This window comes from Hipposideros armiger, unplaced genomic scaffold, assembly GCF_001890085.2.
Source record: "Hipposideros armiger isolate ML-2016 unplaced genomic scaffold, ASM189008v1 scaffold_750, whole genome shotgun sequence".
In the NCBI taxonomy this organism is placed as follows: Eukaryota; Metazoa; Chordata; class Mammalia; order Chiroptera; family Hipposideridae; genus Hipposideros; species Hipposideros armiger.
The window spans coordinates 28814-46907 of record NW_017732100.1 but is presented as its reverse complement, the minus strand read 5'-3'; the positions used below and the strand labels follow the sequence as shown (position 1 = coordinate 46907).

Genomic DNA, 18094 nt, shown 5'->3' with positions numbered 1-18094 from the left:
GTGTCCGAGCTGACATTAAGTCGCAGCGTGCCCCTTCCTTGCCCATCACTTTTAAATGCCATCGTCGTGCCTGCGTGTCTGTCTTGTAGATGCGGCGCTGGTGACCTTGCCCCCAGATGCTGAGGTGCCTGCACCCCTGGCGGCCGCTGCCGAGCTGTGGTGGGAGCGGACTCTGCCTTCTGAAGCGGTGCCTCTTTACAATGAAGGTGCAGTCCCCGGAGTTCCAGTCCCTGTTCACGGAAGGACTGAAGTGTCTCACAGGTGAGCGGCGGTGCTGTCAGTGGAGCAGCACGGGGCTAACGTGGACGCGCCAGCGTTCAAGGCTTTTGGCCGTCGCCTGGCTGACGAGAGAGGCCTACTACGTGTAACCCGAAACGCTAGCCGAATCACGGGGCAAGAGATGACTGCAGTGAAAAGCACGGCTTTTCTGTGTGCTAGCCAGGTGCTGACGTACAGAGCCCGCCCGGGCTTCCAAGCCTCATGAGTAGGTAGTTTCCTCTTGTGTTGTGGACGAGGAAACAGGCTGAGGAATGTGAGATGCTTCACCAGCGTTCATATAACTGCTACCTGGAGAGCCGGGCTTCGAACTTGCTCAGTCTGATTTCAGAACCCAGCCGGCAACCACTGAGCTGTGTCCCCCCGAGTGGAAGTGCTTTCTGAGAACGAGACAGCAGGGAACAGGTGTGTCCCCCCATGAGTGCACGTGCACACCTCACCTGGCAGGCACACGGGAAGTGGCTTCAGCTGAGCCTGCCAACAGCTGCTCCGTCGTGCTCGCGCCCCAGCTCTGTCCTTACACTGCTCAGTCCCAGCCACTGCCCTTGCTGAAGTAGCCACACAGCGGCCTTTCAAAGCCGGGGTGTTTTAGTGGCGCCTCAGAAGTATGTTAAAGCATATGTAGGTGGAAACAGGACCTACGCAGTGGTTTGCAACCCTGACTGCTCATCAGATTCACCTGGGGAGCTGTTAAAACATACAGATGCTGGGGACCCACCCCGGAGCTGAATGGCAATCTATACATTGTTTTGAAAATTCTACTCCCTTAATTCTGATGCACAGAAGGTGAGGAATCACTGCTTTAAAATGACTTTGCTTGTATTCGCGTTTTCCTACAGCTACTTTCCTATTCTTGAAATTAGATCAGGGAAATGCTCCAGAACCTGATTCTTATAGGCTCTTCACCTGGTCTTGAAGTAGAGGGCCTAAACTTCATGCTTTACTGATTATTAATTAGAGTGGAAAATGCTAGAAACTCACTGCCCAGTAGAAATACATATAGTATGAGTCACATACGCATCGTAGACTTCTAGTAACCACATTAAAAAGGTAAAAAGAAATGGGTGAAATTTATTTTTTAGTACATCTCATTTAATCCACTATATCTAAGATATCATTTTAATATAAAGTGTAAAAATTGTTAATGAGCTATTTCACTTTTTTCCTTCCTTGTAAGTCTGAGATCTATTGAGCATGTGCAGACCATCTCAGTTCAGACTCGTCACATTTCAAGTGCTCAGTAACCACACGTGGTTCCTGTTGGAGCATTAGGTCTAGCGGCTCCACCTTTGAGTGGAATTTGAGCTGGTTCTTTCCCCTCTCTGGATCTTCCCATCTTCAATTGCAAGAGGCCTTTTGGATGAAAGGTGTCAAATGGTTGGATGTCATCAGTAGTTAACTCTTGATGGCCTAGTTTAGATCCTTCTGCATTTTTCTTTTGGAAACAAGGCTCTGGGTATTGATTACTGCAGGTCTTGACATCTTTTATTTTAACTGTTGCATCTGGCTTATTAACCCTGACTTCAAGAGCTGCACTTTCTCCACCTGGACAGGTGAAGTCCTCAGGAAGCTGGGAACTAAGGAGTTTGGTAAGATAGAGGTAGTATTTGCGCCCAAGGTCATGTCCTTGGAAGACTGGAGGATAGAACATGGACCTATTCTAAAGTTGACTTTCTAGGCTGCACTGGAAGTGGCAAGCATGGAATCTGAGTGAAGTGCTCACCAGTTAGAAAATCAAACAATTGCTTTTATTTCGTCTTTGCTACTTTCTAAAGACTTGGGTGTCCTAGTAAAATACCGTATTTCCCCATGTATAAGATGCACCCTTTTTCGAAAAATTTGGGGTCTAAAAACTGGGTGCGTCTTATACAGGGTTGTAGGTTTTTTTACAGTGCTGAGGAGTTGTATAAATTTTATGATGNACCCCTTTTCACTCTGAAGAGAGGTCGTCTATCCCAAGAAGCCATGTCCCAAATGATGCTGCACTGTGGGTTCATTACTGTCCTCACACCTGCAGGGACATCAGAATCCCCAGGAAACCACGAGGACAGACACTGCAGCCTCGTCCGCAACTCATCACTCTCTGGGGAGGGGATGAGGCTGGAACTCAGGCTTCCGTAGTTTGCAAGGCTTCCCAGGTCACTGGATGCACAGCAAACATGCCACCACTAGGCTAAACCTTCCGAGGGAAAGAGAACACCGCGCTAAAAGTTACAACGTGGGAAAGGTCAGTGGACTACAAAACGATACGAAGCCTGTTTCGTTTTCAGACGCTCCCATAGCTTTAAGACGCGCTTTTCTTACCCATCCGACTGTGTTCTCAGCTCCAGGACTTTGAACCTCTGTCTTCCAACCGCTTTCACTTTCACTATCTCAATTCCAAAGTCCTGCTCTTCTCGGTAGGCGTAGATCTCCGCCGTAGTGCCAAACTGTGCTTCCCTTTCCTGGATGTTACTTCCCAGGCAGATTTTTAAAGGAAACAGTTTTGAACATTTAGTTTTTAAATATGCAAAGCTGACAAAAGCAATACATGTGGGAAAACAATTTACAGTAATCAACCCTCACTGCAAAGCGATTATAATTGTATTTTAGCATCCTATGGGGGAATTTAGACACACAAGGAGGCTTCAGAAAGTACAAGGGGAGCACTTTCAGGAAAAGAACAGATTTCGTCCCTGAGATGATGGAGGACTGACAGGGGTTAACTCCCTTCCCCGAAGCAAACAGTCCTGACTGAAGCAAACGGTCCTGACTGCAGCAGCTGGCACCTGGCTGCTCAGCCCTGTTCTGGGCCGGGACTTCCTGTGCTCGCTTCCTGCCTGTGGCCGGTTTCAGCCGGTTAGCTGACAATCACCTTCAGCCCATGGTCTGCAGTGCGACAGCTTAGGGGTTCTCAGAGGGAAACAACNGGCCCCAAATTAAGGTGTGTCTTATACATGGGGACATATGGTATAATGTTCTGTATGAAAAGGATACAAAGACACATGAAGAAAAAAAGATGGCTGTTGGATGGTGATGCTGTGCAGTTGAATACTATACGAGTTCTCAAATCTTAATATAACAGCTGCTTTGCCACGTGTAAAATTAGTTTCCAGTATGCAAGAATTTGGGCGTTAGGATACTGTATTGTGCTCATACGGCATTTTATCATTGGTCACTTTATTTCATGTAATTATAACTTCATTTTGCCTGAGGAAACCATTTAATGCCAGGGGCATATAAGTTTATCTCCCCATTCTGTGTATAAGCCTGAAGTTGCAAACGTAGTGATTTTTGCCTGAGTTACACTGTTAGTGGACGAGCCAGGGCTGCTGTGGCCACGTGGGTGTCATCCATACTCACAGCCGGATGACAGTGCTCAGTTTCTGTGATGTCAGAAAGTCGTCATACTCACATTTGGGACAGTAGGAACAGCTGACCACTCCGGGAAACACTGAAGAACAGATGGTTTGCTTCCTGGTGGTGACAGTCATCCCACGTAACGGTCTTCCCACTTACACTTCCCACACGCTGTTCGTCCCCCACCCTCCAACACTCAAAATCCAAAATTGTAAAGGGAAGAAGTTAATGAAAAGTAAAGTAAAATTTAAAAGATCAGAGACAGTTATCCAGGTTGTCTGATGCGTTCATGTCGTGGTCTTTTGGTTGCTGATGAGAATAAGTAACAATAGCTTGCTATCAAATGTGGCAGTTGAAGCAAATTAACACGGTTAGAATGATGAGATTTTGCTGTTCTTGAGTCTTAGGCTTAACTTTACAATTAAGTTTAGTTGCATTAGGTGTTAGTTTCACTGAGTATGTATGTAGTTTACAAAATTGTTTGGAATGTGGAATGTATGTCTGTTTCTGGAAGATTGAAGGTGTCGGTAACTGAGGAAAAAGGGAATCTTAAAGCTTGATAATTCCTGCTGTTTTAGGTCATTATAAAATCATGCCTTCCTTAGTTTTTATGACTACTGTCCACCCAGGCACATACATACGCCTTCTCAATTGTATTAAAATATTAGAATTCTGAGGTTTTTGGAACTAGTTATCAATTCCCATAGGGCTAATGAAAATGATGAATAGCTTACTTTGAGTTCTGGGTCTCTTATTCTGTAATGCAGTTAATGTATTGGGTGACTTTGGCCTTACACTTGTATAATGTTTTAGTGGAGCCAGCATGGGAATCTTAATAGTGGTTATCTGTGCATTCTGTCTTGACCTTCATCCTGTTCAGGCAGGCTCAGGTGGAAGTAAAACTTGCCCACTTTTCACATTCCAAAACAGTTTCTTAGACACTATTTTGATTTGAAGGAAGAAAACCTTTTAAAAAACATACTTTCCAATGAAGCCCTTTTTTTTATTAAGCTAGGATATCACAATTCAGTTCCATTGTGAGCCAAGTTGGTGTGAAGATGGGTAAGAGGTTTTCTACCCTGAGAAGTGGGGAGACGAAAGGCATGAAGAGATACTTGTGATATGATTAGTGCCCATAAAGATGGCCTACTCTCGTAGCTTAGAATAAATTCACGCGGCTCCACCTTCAGGAGAGGCTCCCTCTGCTCAGTGGGGAAAGACGAGTGAAGGGGAGCTGGGTGCAAGTTTTCCCCGCGGTGGAGGTCATGACCAGCGTTCAACCGGCGAAGGGAGAGAGGATGGAAGAGGTTGACTGCGTGTGTGCAGTAAGGGTCTTATTTCATGAAACTTGTTTGCCAGCCCCTCCCCTCTGCCAACCCCCTCCCCCCAAGTAAGAGCGATGGCTCTGCGGAATGTTTTTCTTAGTGTGGGTTGCGCAGCGAGACGGTGGGTAGCAGCTGCCCAGACAGATAAATGAGTCAGAAAGGTGCTGAGGTGAGGTGACGGCGTGAGCACAGTTACAGAGGGGCCCAGGGGAGAGTGGGGGTGAGGCAGCTGGGGCAGGCAGACCCCTGGCCACTGCTGTGAGTGGTGGGAGGGGCAGCGGCGTGGCGTCGGTCAGCTGGTGACTGAGGGCCACGTATCTGGACCCTGAAGGCTGGATTTCAAGGGGACAGCTGTGGCCCTGGAGGCCAGGAGCTACAGAAGGGCACTTGGGACTCAGTGGGAGGGAGGTTCAGAGGCCCCGGACAGGGACAGATGAAGTGGCGTCTAGGAGTCTTGGCAGTCCTTATCCTTTTGCGTCACGGACCTCTAAATCTAAGGGAGACTGTGGACTGTCACACATGGCTTTTTATTTTGAGGGATGTGTCATCAGTGGGACCTGACTGGAGTTGTGGGTTCCAGGAGCACGAGCACCTGCTCTTGGAGAGGGCTAGTTGGGGAGGCTGCGTCCCTGTGGGAGAGCTTTGAGTTAAGGCCAGAAGGTGGGGGAGGGAGCAGTTCTCAGTTAGCAGGTCACTTTAGGGAGGCTGCAGAGAGTGCGGCTGAAGGCTTGGGAGGATGACAGCGGAGCGGGCTGGGACCGGACAGCAGATGACAGGAGTTGTGACGAGGGACACTAGAACGCTGATGCAGGTGGTTGAATGCTCAGGTCAGTGTCCTCCAGCCCCAGACCAGGAGGGACACAGCTCCTTGGGCTGTTGGTCCTTGCAGGGGGGCAGAACACTGACCATGGAGGACCTGGGGTCGTCTCAGTGGCAGGGCTTTAGAAAGGACTTCTTGTAGGACTTGGGCTTGTGTCACGTGGTCTTGGGTCTAAGAAGGTGAGAACACTGCGAGGCTGAAACTCGTAAGGAGCATTCCTGCCTTTGAACTGTTACGGGCTGGTGACCTGGACAGTGTTCACGTCTGGTCTGTTCAGACCTGGTGACGACGTGTCTCGTCTTGCTCCATCGTGGTCACACAGGCCTTGTCTGATGTCCTCTGCTGTTGTTCACATCCGACAAAACGCCAGCGCCGAGCTGCGCGTGCCAGGCCGGTTCCTGGCTGCCCTTCTCACCAGCCCCATGTGGCGTCCCGTGCGCACCTGGGTCCCTGCAGCGGGCTGGGCTGCGTGCTGGGCTGCAGAGGGGTCAGCTCTGGGTCTCCTGGCTGAGGCCCTCCCAGGAGCTCCGGGGCACAGATGGCTTTTAGGAGCAGAGACAGGAGCTGGTCGTAAACATCAGATCAGATCCATTTGTGAAGGACTCTCGCCGTGACGTTTACCCTGAGGGCTGTGGCAGGCGCCTGTGTGAGAGTTTCAGAGGTTCACGCACGAGCATGTCGGAGAGCACCTCGCGTTTCTAGCATGTGCACATAGGCCTGGAGATGGAAGGGTTCTTCCCTTTGCTCCTTGGTAATAGCTCAGACCTCCATCGTGACCTTGAGACAGTGTGGGTTCCGAGCCAGCAAAGCGAAACTGCCAGGCCCCGCTCCTCCCAGGCGGCAGAGGCCCTCCCCCAGCGGCGGGCCCTTCCTCTGGGCCGCCGCCTCCTGATGCTCTGGGGGTACGCTCAGTGAGTGCTCGCTGCAGCCTCTGACCATGCGCAGCCCACACCTGTGCTTCTGTGCTTCTCAGGAGAAACACATGGAAATAAAAGTGTTCTTTCTCATCGCAGAATTGTTCGTCAAAGAGAACCACGAGCTGCGCATCGCGGGAGGAGCGGTGCGCGATCTGTTAAATGGCGTGAAGCCGCAGGACGTGGACTTCGCCACCACGGCCACCCCCGCGCAGATGAAGGACATGCTTCAGGCGGCGGGCGTCCGCATGATCAACAACAAGGGCGAGAAGCATGGGACCATCACAGCCAGGGTGAGCGCGCCGACGCGGCCTGTGCCCCTCCGACACCCCACGCCCTCCTCTGCCACGCGCCGGCCGTTTTTATGGCACTTACCTGTTACCCCCCCTTTCCTGCGGTGTGTGGTGTTCGCTTCCGGGTTTGAAGGTGGCATCTGTTGACCTTCTAGACCACACCCTCCTCCGCGCCAGCTCGTGATCCCTTCCCTCGGCCTGAGGCCGTGCCCTGGTTTTTGGCTAAGTCGGTGTGCAGGCTGCACACCGGCGGCGCTCGTCTTCAGGCGGGCCGTGCGCTCTTCAGGCGGGCCGTGCGCGTCCGCCTGCGTTTCCTGTGCGGTGGTGTTTGCCTCTGCGGCTCATAGCAGTTTCCCTGCACGTGGCTTCCTGGGTGCCCTGATTGGCTCGGCACGTCAGACGGGCAGGTTCCTCTGGGCAGACTTCAGCGCACAGGCTCACTCCCTGTTCCGAGCCCTCCCCTGGGGCAGCCCTGCTCCCGGGGTCCCCTGCACCGGCCCCTGGCAGCTCCCTTGGCCTCTTCCTCACCAAAGAGCCTGTTTCCTGGGTGCCGTCGGGTAGCCTCTCTCGCTTCCGCCCTCCTTTTCCTAGTGTGAAACTTGAGACAGCCTCCATTTCCCGCGCTCTGCTGTGACAGCTTTGCGGCCTGGAGGTGGAGGCTGGGAACCATTTTCACTCAGAAATGGAAGTCTGTGTTTCCTACCTCCCGGTGCTGCCAGGGATGTCTGGGCTCAGGCAGGTTGCTCTTTTCTTTGTGACCTGATGGCTTGTCCTTTGGGAAACCTCTCTGTGGTCTTTTTCTCACTGGTGGTTTTAATTTCAGGCTGCCGCGCCTCGCGCTGGATTTGCTTTCTCTCTCTCTCTCTCTCCTCTCTCTCACGCAGTGGGCCTCAGGTCCTCTCCTGACTCTGTCCCCTTCGCTGGACGCTTCTCTTTGGGGGCCGTGAAGTTGGACGGACCACGGGGCTGATCTGGTTGCACCTTTTTCTCCTGTGTTATACTCTCACCTTTTATTCTACTTTCCATGAGATTGTCTTAACTTGATCATCCAGCCTTTCTATTATATTTGCAAGTTTGCTGTCTTTAGAATTCTCCGGAGCTTAGAACGTGTCTTCGGAAAGCTTCCTGTTCTTGTGTCAGATGCAGTATCTTCTCTTCCCTCCCTTAGGATACCACTTGGAGCCCTTTTGACAATGTCTTTATTTCCTCGGAGTTCTTCTGTCTTTCCTTTGGTTTCACTTAAATGGGGGTGTTCTTTGGCTCTCCGCTTGTGTTTCGTGGGCGTCCAGTGTTTGTGAAATGCGCAGGCCTTGTCATCGGGAGACCCGGAGGCATCCTCCTGTGTCTCCCAGGTTAGCAGCAGCTGGGTCTGAGCATTTAAAGCGCCCAGTGGGGCGGGGATGGGAGTCGGGGGTGCTTTTCACGGAGCCTGTTTTTGTTGTGCTGCCCCCTCCCGTGGTCACCCGTGAGTGGTGCCCCTGCTGTGCCTGTTTTTAGGTCAGCCTTTCTCCTGCGTTAGGGTCTGGCTCTCTGTCTGGGTGAGGGAGGCATTGTGGAGGTCTCACTGCTTCTTATAATGAATCTTAAACAGTCTTCACATTTCACCCCTTTCCTTCTCTCCTTAGAGATAACTTGTGTCCCAACCCCTGAGTCCTGGATTCTGCAGTGAGAACTAGCTGGTTTCTGGGAGGAGGAAGTACGCGATGAGAGGATCCTGGGGCAGCCTCCCAGTGGTCCCGCGTGGCTTCCGAGCCCGTGGGGAGCCCCAGGCTCCTGCTTGGCCTCAGCACCCATGTGCCGCCTGTCAGGGCGCGCGTCCCCTCCTGCATCCCGACAGTCCCTCACACGCACCCCCCGTCCCTCACGCCCAGCCCGTCTTTCACGCGCACCCCGTCCCTCATGCCCACCCCCCGTCCTTCACGTCCACCCCCTCTGTCCCTCATGCCCACCTGTCTGTCCCCTGTACAGTTCCTGCTGAGTGTCCACGCCTCAGCTGGCATGTCACTGTCACTGAGCTCCTTGGCTCCTCTTGCTGCGCTCTGTTGGGACTTCACTGATGATCACCAGTTAGGAGCTGCAGGACGTGTGACTGCTTCTTCCTGTCACCTGTGCCCCATGCCAGACACCCTGTACATTGACAGTCAGCTTTTTCCAAACTGGAGCCATTAAACAGCATGTCAGAGAGTCACCTGGTTTGACATCAAAGCAGCAGAACACAGTGTTTTCAGGGCTCCTCCCTGTGCCCCAGCCCTGGTCAGAGTTGCCTGTTTTGTATGTCACACTCATGGTTTTTGAATTAGGATGCGCTTATTACAGAAGCACTCTTCGGATCTGCCTCTGAATACTGTGCTAGTGTTCTGCCTCGGGCACATGTGCACTAGTTGACTTGGAAAGCAGGAAGAGAAGCCTAACTGTTAGGACTCATGCTTGTTTTCCAATCCACCCGATGATACAAAAAACTGATTTTAAAAAAACATTTACTTGCAGCTTCATGAAGAAAATTTTGAAATTACCACACTGCGGATTGATGTCGTCACTGATGGGAGACATGCCGAGGTGGAGTTCACAACTGACTGGCAGAAAGATGCTGAACGCAGGGATCTCACCATAAACTCCATGTTTTTAGGTAAGACGCGCAGGGAGAATCATGGTTTCGCTCGGCCTCAGGGCCTTCTTTCGGGGGACTCTGCATTCTGGAAATGTGCAATCTAAGAGCTTGCATTGGTTCCTAAGAAGACACAGTGTAGTGTGGTCGTTAGCAGACAGCTCTGCAGAACAACCCTGGCTTCAAGTCCCGACTCCGTCACTCACTGGCTGTGAAGTGAGGGTATTACTTCCTTTTTGGGGTTATTGTGAGATTACAAGAGTCAGTAATTGTATGTCCTAGCACAGTCCTGGCACGTGGACACATGCAGTCAGTGCCAACTTACTGACCACTCCTGAAAAGGTTGACATTTTCAGGTAAGGAAAATGCACACACCCGTGCACACTCACACCCGTGCACACTCACACCCGTGCACTCACACGTNCCTAAGTTAAAACCAAAAATAACCTAAGAAATGGATTTTCCATCTCACTGTGGAACGGAAAGGGAGATTTTTAACATTTCAGATAAATATACAGACTATAAATGAATCCAAGTTAAAAAAAAAAGTCAACGTATGAGCAACTCCTGCGAATCTTGATACTTCTAAATTAACTTAGACATTCTCAGACACCCCACCTGCTGTCCCATCTCCCCACCCAACTCTTACACCTTTCCCATCTCATAAACCATCGAACCTGAGGAGGAGGAAGGCAAAGGAAGACAAAACCAAGAGCCCATTTACATGAAGTTAAACACAACTAGAGAATACAGGCAGCTTTAACTTCTATATGCATTTCTTTCCTCATTCTCAAACACAATTTGAATATGCAAAGAATCAAAATACGCATTATCTTTCTTTCTTTAAAAATTATTTAAACTCTCATGATAGTAAAGTCATTTCCAGAACGCTACTTGAGAATATCACAATGGCAAACATCTTTTCATGAACTAGTGCCCACAAGAGGGTTGCACCTACGAGCTGTTTCTCATGGAGCTTTGTATCTCCTAACCTTTGAAATGTGGGATGTGCTAGCACAAAGCACTGTCATACTGACAACGTCAAATAGTATATATATTACAAGCCTCTGCTTCATTATTATATTCAGGAATTCTAAAGCGGTCTTTCATATTAACCACTGTCTTGACCAACAAAAATTTATGAATGAAATTCTGATATTTATTTAAATACAATAGTGAAGTGTGTCTGACAATATCTAGATTTAATTTAATGATAATATTAGACTCACTCCACTAACTTCATTTCTTCCCTGCAAGCTCCAATTTACATCTACATGACTTTGGAAAACGTTTTAAAAATGACTGCATTCAAGCTGTGTTCAGAATTTTCTTGTAAGCTCGCACTACAAACAAAGCCACTCTCAATTTTCTTCACCTAACACAGGAACACAAATACATGGTAATCATATTTTTAAAGCAAAAGTGTGTACCTTTCTACAACAATCTTCAGAAAACGGATTCCTCTTTAAGGTCATCAGTAAATGAAATTAAGAATTACATTTTACCCAACAGTAGCTGGGTAGTTACAAGAGTTCCGTAAGATTTGGTTTCTTATTACGATAAAAACATTACTGTTATTGGAAAGCCAGCTTCCTGACAGCGTGAACAGCAGCTGGCTGTGGTGCCGCTGTGAGTGGCCTGCAGGACTGAACGACCCTCCTGTCACTGTGAGCGCCCAGGTCTGAGGCCCACGGGCTGGTTCTTCTCCCAGCAGCTGAGTTTTGTTTTTAACATACTAAGCTCATTTCTTTCCAGCCTGGTTGGCAGTTGCTTGTGATCACAGTTACACTGATTTATATACACAATATAAATATATATATATATATATATATGAAATATGAGTACGAAAATAAAATTGCTCCAACAAATATTCAGTTGAGCCATGAAAACGCTTTGAAATTTGGTTCAGGTGATTCTAACAGGACCAAAGTGCACAGTCTGGAAGGACTCTGCACCCCGCTGCCTTGTGATTATCTGTAGAATCTGTCTTGAAATAAAGCTGCAGGTGTGAGCCAGTGGGAGCGGTGTACACACGACAGATGACCGTCACTCCGACCGGTCCTTCAAGAATGTCCCTCGTCTGCACCAATGACGAGTGCCGTGTGTGCACGCGCAGTTAAAATGCGTTTAGGTTTGCGTGTGTGGCTTTATCATCGCCAGTGTGAACGAGCTTTCTGACTGATGGTTACGGGCTCGTGACAGGTAAAAGGACTGCCAGCCCCGATGGGCTGCCCAGATCCTCTTCCTCTATCTGCTGAGCAACACAGGGACCCCTGAAAAGGCCGACAGGGATTTCATGACACACTTCCATTTTTAAAATTAATTTTTCAAAAAAAACTTCGTGTTCAGAAGCTGCCATAAAAACAAAGCCTGTTAACCTAGAAAAGGCGAGAAGGTAGCAGCGCCTTTTCATACATGCTGGGCTGTTTATGTGGAAGACAAATGACTCATAGCCGGGGTTCTCACTGGAGAAAACGGGGGGCTGGATCGCCCAGCGTGCTGTGCAGGAAGCCAGTCTGGTGGGAAAGCGCCTTGGGGACCTCACACCAAACAGCTCCGCTCACCAGCTGGGTGGCTGGGCAGACCCCTCACCTCTCCAGCACTGCGTTTGGTATTTGGAAAAAGAGGAGACTGCACTCGCTACGTTCATCTCACCATTCCTAGTGAAGGTGGCTGCAGGCCCAGAGGGGAGGGAGCCTGAGCGACATCNGAGCACACTCACACCCGTGTGTGTACTGTGTCGCCCTCCTTCCTCTGCACTCTTTGACGACATGTCCCCCCTCGGGGTGCCCACAGCATACACTGGCGTGTGCGCCTCATCTGTGCTGAGCCAGAAACAACCTCAGATGCTTCCACGCGTTGTATTCTGGGAGTCCCATCTTTAATCAGTCAGGCTGGCGTGTAAGAGCAAACCTGTGTATCATCTCAGTTTAATTGTTTGGTCAATGAAAGCAGTGAGAATCCTAATGGGAGCAGATGTGAATTAGGTTAGTGGTTTGGTACATAATTGAAGCATTATATTTTGTACTTTCAATTTTAGAAAAGCCTTTTTATGTTTAAGACTTTGGATTAGAAAAGAGGGATGAAGCATCCAGTACCATAACTCAGTGTGTGGGGCAGGCATAGCGAGAGGATGCGGCTCGGAGAAGAGGGCTGGGGGCCGAGGGTGGGGGTGTGTTTCTAACAACATTAATGGCAGGGCACGTCCTAGAGCGCCGGCGAGGTTGTAGGCACAGCGGGGCTCCCTCCTCATAGGTCATGTCACTCAACTCGCAGAAAATCTTCATGGAGTGCATGAAGCCCATTTGGCACACCCAGAAACCAACTCCGAGATGTTAAGTAATTTCCCTCAGGTCACAGAAAGCCACGGGTTGAGCCGGGTTTCCAGTGAAGTCTGGCCGGAGGGCGCCCAGTTGGTGGCATGTCTTCTCTCCAGCATGTGCTCAGACTCCAGGCGCGCCTTTCTCCTTATGTCCATCTTGCCTAATTAGTCCTCAGCTCGTGCATTCGGTACAGCCTCGTCACTAGATTCTCATCAGCGTACTTACCTAAAAGAGACACTAACGTGCTTGTGCAAGATGCCGTTTTGTACATGTCAAAGCTAGTCTTACCGGCAAGTGCTTTTCTAACACTGGCTGACCCTTCCAGTGTGCCAAGCACTGCTCTAAGCACATCACGTCCGTTTAATCTCCCCAGCAGCCCGATGCAGCAGACACGGGTTCACACACAGTAATTTGCTGCAAGTCACGCAGCCCGTAAATTGCAGAATTAGGGTTCCTGCTCAAGCAGCCTGGCTCTGAGGTCTCGTTCTTAACCACGGCCGTGCTCTCTCAGCAACTCAGCTTTCTCATTTTTAGTCATCGTATTTTAAAAGAATGATATTCAGAGCAAAACAAAGTATACACCAGTGATGCTCACTGATCTTATTTTTAGTCACTTTTTTGTCCAGGCTTTTTTCAAGCCTTATTGGATGAAAATTCCCACTTCTGGCATTCATGGTTACTTTGTTTTTCAAACCCTTATTTTTGCTTTTGTCAGATCCTGTTTTTTTTCCTCCAAATTCTGACCTTCCCTGAAAAACACCTTAGTATTTCTTTGTTCACCAGAGACAGTTAAGATTCTCTTCATTAAGTGAAATAACATTAGGAGACAGACAGGCCACATTTGTTATTTTGTAATCATACTTTAGTCTTTATTTACATTTTTTTCATTTTTTATTTCTTTTTGAATCTGGAGCCTTTTAAACTTGCTGTATGTATCAAAATGCCACATAAACCAAAACAGCCTGCGGAGGGTTAAGCCTGAGCTTACTGGTGCTGCATTTGGGATAATCAAGAGAGCGTTCAAGTTCCAGCAGCTCAAATGACAGGTGGTCGTGTGCTTCCTCTCGGATGCCACAGGATCAGGTGTCTGAGGATCGCGGACCTCCCCAGGCGGATGGTTGGATGGTGCCTGTGTCTCTGCTGTTTCTCTGGCTCTTACTTCGTCCCTACGGTGGCCATCTGTCTGTGTGCTTGGGCTGAGATGTTTCCTGAGACATCATTTTCAGTTTTAAAATCAGGAAANGTGGGAAAACTAAAAATTCTGTACATTAAGGCCAAGTCTATCCAGCAGTCTGATTCCTGCCCTTCTCCTTAAATATTGAGTGGTTTTAGTTTTGAATGTAAAATACTTCTGAGTATGAAAGTGTATGTTTTGTTCCAACGGCCCAGAACTACGACCCAGCTTACCCTAGAAACAAAAAGTTTCCAGGTGAGTTACTTACAGCATCATATAAGGAGTACAGCCAGCGAGGCCATGAAGTCAAATTTGCACAATGAAACTTTCTCTGAAAACAGAAAAAAATGTCACTTAATAATGTGACCCCACACAATAACGATTCTTACAGTGGAAAGAGAGCACGTGAGAAATGATTATGGCCCAGGAACAGACTTTCTAATTTTAAAAAGGTGAAAACTTTTGTAAACAATCACATAATAGATAATTATCTATTAAGTTTGACAATCATGTTTTTACATCCTTCAACTATCTACTGCAACTTAGAATCCTGATTCTTTGAAAAAGTTCAAATATTCCAATTTCAGTATTGAGGACAACCTAGTAAAAATAAGATGAAGAGTGACTAAACATCATACTTTTATTGACTGCATTATTAGCCTTTATACTAATAAGTACTTGTCCAGCATCCACAGTGAACACCTCAAAACAGAATCCAAACTGTCTTTGTGTAAAAACGTTAAGTGTCTCCTAACTAGGTCACTGTGGACGCAAAAGGACCATGTGCTTGTGATAACATGATCAAGTCCCCATGTCATAAAGCTCAGGGAAGGGGGAAACCACACGTTTCCTCCAGTTGTATTCTGGGGTCTGAATGGAAGCATGCCTAAGTCCACATAAAAGTGTGACGTATACTTACATCCTGGTAGAATTTCAGTATTTCATGGAAAACCTCAATAATTATGATGTCATCCCTCAAAGCACACATTCAATGCAATACCAATAAGACTGGAATTTAGAAGCATACTTTAAAGTTCTTCTGGAAGAATACATGTAAAAACCACCAAGAAAATTTGGGAAGTGTTATAAGGACACAACAATAGGACACATTACAGCAGTTCTGTTAATGACAACCAACGAAACCACCTAAGCATCGATCGGCAGTAAGTGCTTTAGAATATGTCCCACTCGGGAATACTTGGCCTGAGCAAAGAACACGGCATCAAACCTACATGTGAACACAACCACCTACATATGGACACATACTTGGAATCTTATAAGCTGTTAACACATGGAATTAAGTGGGAAAGGAGTAGGGTAGATCAAAAAGGTCTTTTCTGGACTAGAAAGGAANATCACAGCAGTATCTAATTTAGGCCAAGATCACAGCAGGCTTTCTGATGTGTGACAGAAACTAAACGTCTGCGTTTGGCACAGTGCAGGGACCCTGACGCCAGCACGCGCGTGTGTGAGCTCCTGAAGTACCAAGGTGAGCACGGCCTCCTCAAGGACATGCAGCAGTGGTCCATCCCTCCGTTCCCCGTGAGTGGCCACGACATCAGAAAAGTGGGCATTTCTTCGGGAAAAGAAATTGGGGCTGTACTGCAGCAGTTGCGAGAGCAGTGGAAGAGAAGTGGCTACCAGATGGGAAAAGATGAGCTTCTGGGTCACATAAAGCAGCCCCCAAGTCCGTGAGAGCTGGCAGCGTGGGCAGGCCATTTTGGGTAAGACTGGCTTTTGTTCCCTTCCCCTTGGTGAGATTTAAGGCCTGAACATGTAGCCCGCTAAAGCCAGAGTAGCGGACGTCTTCAGAAAGGCATGAAATAAGAAACAACGTTCCATTTCGGTACTAAGCTGAAGCCGGCCTCCTCTGCCTTACATCACTGAACTTCTTAATTTTTGTGGACCAGTTGGTGAGAAGAGCAGAGTTGGGCTTCACTCATCTGGTTTTGTTGTGTGTTTTATTGTGTGTGTGTGCGCACGCGCACGTGTGCGCGCACGCATAGGGCAGTCCTAACACTGATCTCAAACAGTGGTAACTTTTGAAGAAAAACTATTTCTTGGTGTTTGCAATTGAATTCACTGGGTTCATGTATACAGTTGTCCCTAAGTGTCAGTTCTTATCTGAATTCCAGAATAAACTTGTACTTGAAAACAGTTGACAGATTTGCATCAGGTGTCCTGCGTCCAGTTGGAGGACCAGCCGTATCCCAGGTGACTGGCCTGTGCACACCTGAACCTCGTTCTAGCTCCGCGTTAGCACGAGGCTGACCCTTTATTCCAGCATCACTGTCTCCTTAACTGTGTGTGCCCAGCCTGGGACACATTAGCCCGAGGGTGACTCTCGAGCCTTCTGACCGTGTGTAGCAGGTGCCACATATAAATAGGGACCTAGTCCTGCCCCTCTGAAGTAAATGCAGCGTTCAGGCCTGTCGCTTTGGTCTTTAAGGAGCTGAGTCCTGAATGCTCTCAGTGGGGAAGTAGAGGGTGTCACCAAGCATGTACCTCTGCTGCTGTATTCTGACACTTGGTAACTGAGTTTCCTTTCTGCACAGCCAGTCATGGCATCTTTGTGTTCTGTGGGCACACAGCACTGTTTCTATTAAAGCCCAGCTGAGAAGTGTGAAAAGCAGTGCAACGGGCAGTGGAGCAGGAAAGGGCGCCCCAGCACTACTGCACACAGGTCAGTAACTAAAGCGACTGTGACGTATCACAGCGAGATACCTAAGGACTGCTGACATCACAGAACGCCTGCTGGTCTATATAGGGGCTGCGTAGACTTAGCCGTTTCAGCGGTCTGGTCTAGTCATGTAGAAAGCACTGTAAAATCGTATTTATGCATATTTTCATGTTTTAGGAAGTTTATTTGCAAGTGAACAGCATTGAACTTCTGAGATTACATCCTTCAGGGACAAATGTAAAAGCCACAGTCCATCACCGCAGTGGGTTCAGGCTTCGGGGGAAAGAAAAAGACGTGCTGTGTGCTACTGCTGAAAAGGACTGGGCTCCACTCAGAGGACGTTTGAGTCCAGTAGGACTGTGAACACCAGCAGTCATACAACCAGCCCAGGGCTGGTGTCAGGCCGTAACCCAGGTCAGCGTCACACTCACAGTGAAGCAGGGAACACTGCAGTCAGGCGGGGCATGTGCTAAAGAACCGACAGCAGTCTCAAGTAGCTTTTCATTGACTTTACAGAAACGTGCAACGTGGTATTCAGTTGATATTTTCAACCTAGGCAATCAAAACCATTGCATGTTTGGTAAAAGACAAAATCTTGCTAAATTAAAACATAAGGAATTTAACAGTCTCTTTACCTGATTAGTTGAACTCTCCAGTGAATTATGTAAAGCAGTGAAGGAATATCAAAATCAAAGTTAGATCCACAAATGGGAGAATGGCCAATAAACCCTTGACTGTGTGAGCAGAGGCAGGTGGCTATCTACAATAGCACTTTACCTCAGACGTTAGTTCTTATACCTAAATTATCTGCTTATGAGTTTACATTATTTAAACAAAGAACACATTTAATTTAGTTTTGCTCTTAGTTTACTTACAGGTTTTCCTGAATTTACACTGAACAAGGCAGCCTAAAAATACAGTAGCACTTCTAGCCTGTATGACGGGGACGCACGGCGGCATCGCTGCTCCCCAGTAGTTTAGGTTCAAGTTAAACGGAGCAGGCCAACCAGTGTTGCGTTTCAAACACTGAGCAGATACACAAAGCACTATTCTTTTACTAACAAACATGTAAGACCATGAAAACTTTATTCTGGGGCTCAAACTGTGTATTTTAACTCTTTAATATTTTCAAAATTTACAAATCAGTGTCTCAGGAACTGAAAGTTGAAAGGAACAAAGTCTTTTGAAGTAACATACGCAGCCTGCCAGCTTTCAGGAAGGGCCACGTGCGGCGTGTGGCACCCTGGCTGGGGCCCGCCTGCCGTGTGGAGCAGGGACACACAGGTGCGTCCCGTGGGTCAGCATCAAAACAGTCTGCTCGCTGACAGGTCTTCATGTCCCATCA

General features: G+C 48.2%; 1 protein-coding gene and 2 long non-coding RNA genes across 6 annotated transcripts in view; 2 read left to right on the top strand and 1 right to left on the bottom strand.

Annotated features, from left to right (window-relative positions):
* Positions 1–6: 6 nt before the first annotated feature.
* The window catches only part of LOC109373892 (CCA tRNA nucleotidyltransferase 1, mitochondrial), a 39298-nt gene continuing 21210 nt past the window's right edge, over positions 7–18094 (top strand). The window contains exons 1-3 of the mRNA XM_019628142.1: positions 7–261; positions 6774–6967; positions 9455–9593. Of these exons, the coding sequence (XP_019483687.1) occupies positions 117–261; positions 6774–6967; positions 9455–9593 (478 nt within the window). The 5' untranslated portion in view covers positions 7–116. The remainder of the gene's footprint in view (positions 262–6773; positions 6968–9454; positions 9594–18094) is intronic.
* LOC109373895 (uncharacterized) overlaps positions 15427–18094 on the top strand; it is a 6170-nt gene continuing 3502 nt past the window's right edge. For 2 of the 4 annotated variants that reach the window (XR_002122311.1, XR_002122309.1), the window contains exons 1-2: positions 15427–15793; positions 16625–16752. This is a non-coding gene — a long non-coding RNA (uncharacterized LOC109373895). Of the gene's footprint in view, positions 15794–16624; positions 17935–18094 lie in introns of those variants that run through there. The other 2 variants (XR_002122308.1, XR_002122310.1) reach the window with 2 other exon arrangements.
* On the bottom strand, positions 16913–18088 carry LOC109373896 (uncharacterized). The gene is made up of 2 exons (XR_002122312.1): positions 17385–18088; positions 16913–17301 (listed from the first exon to the last, which is right to left on the bottom strand). It is a non-coding gene; the product is annotated as an uncharacterized LOC109373896 (long non-coding RNA).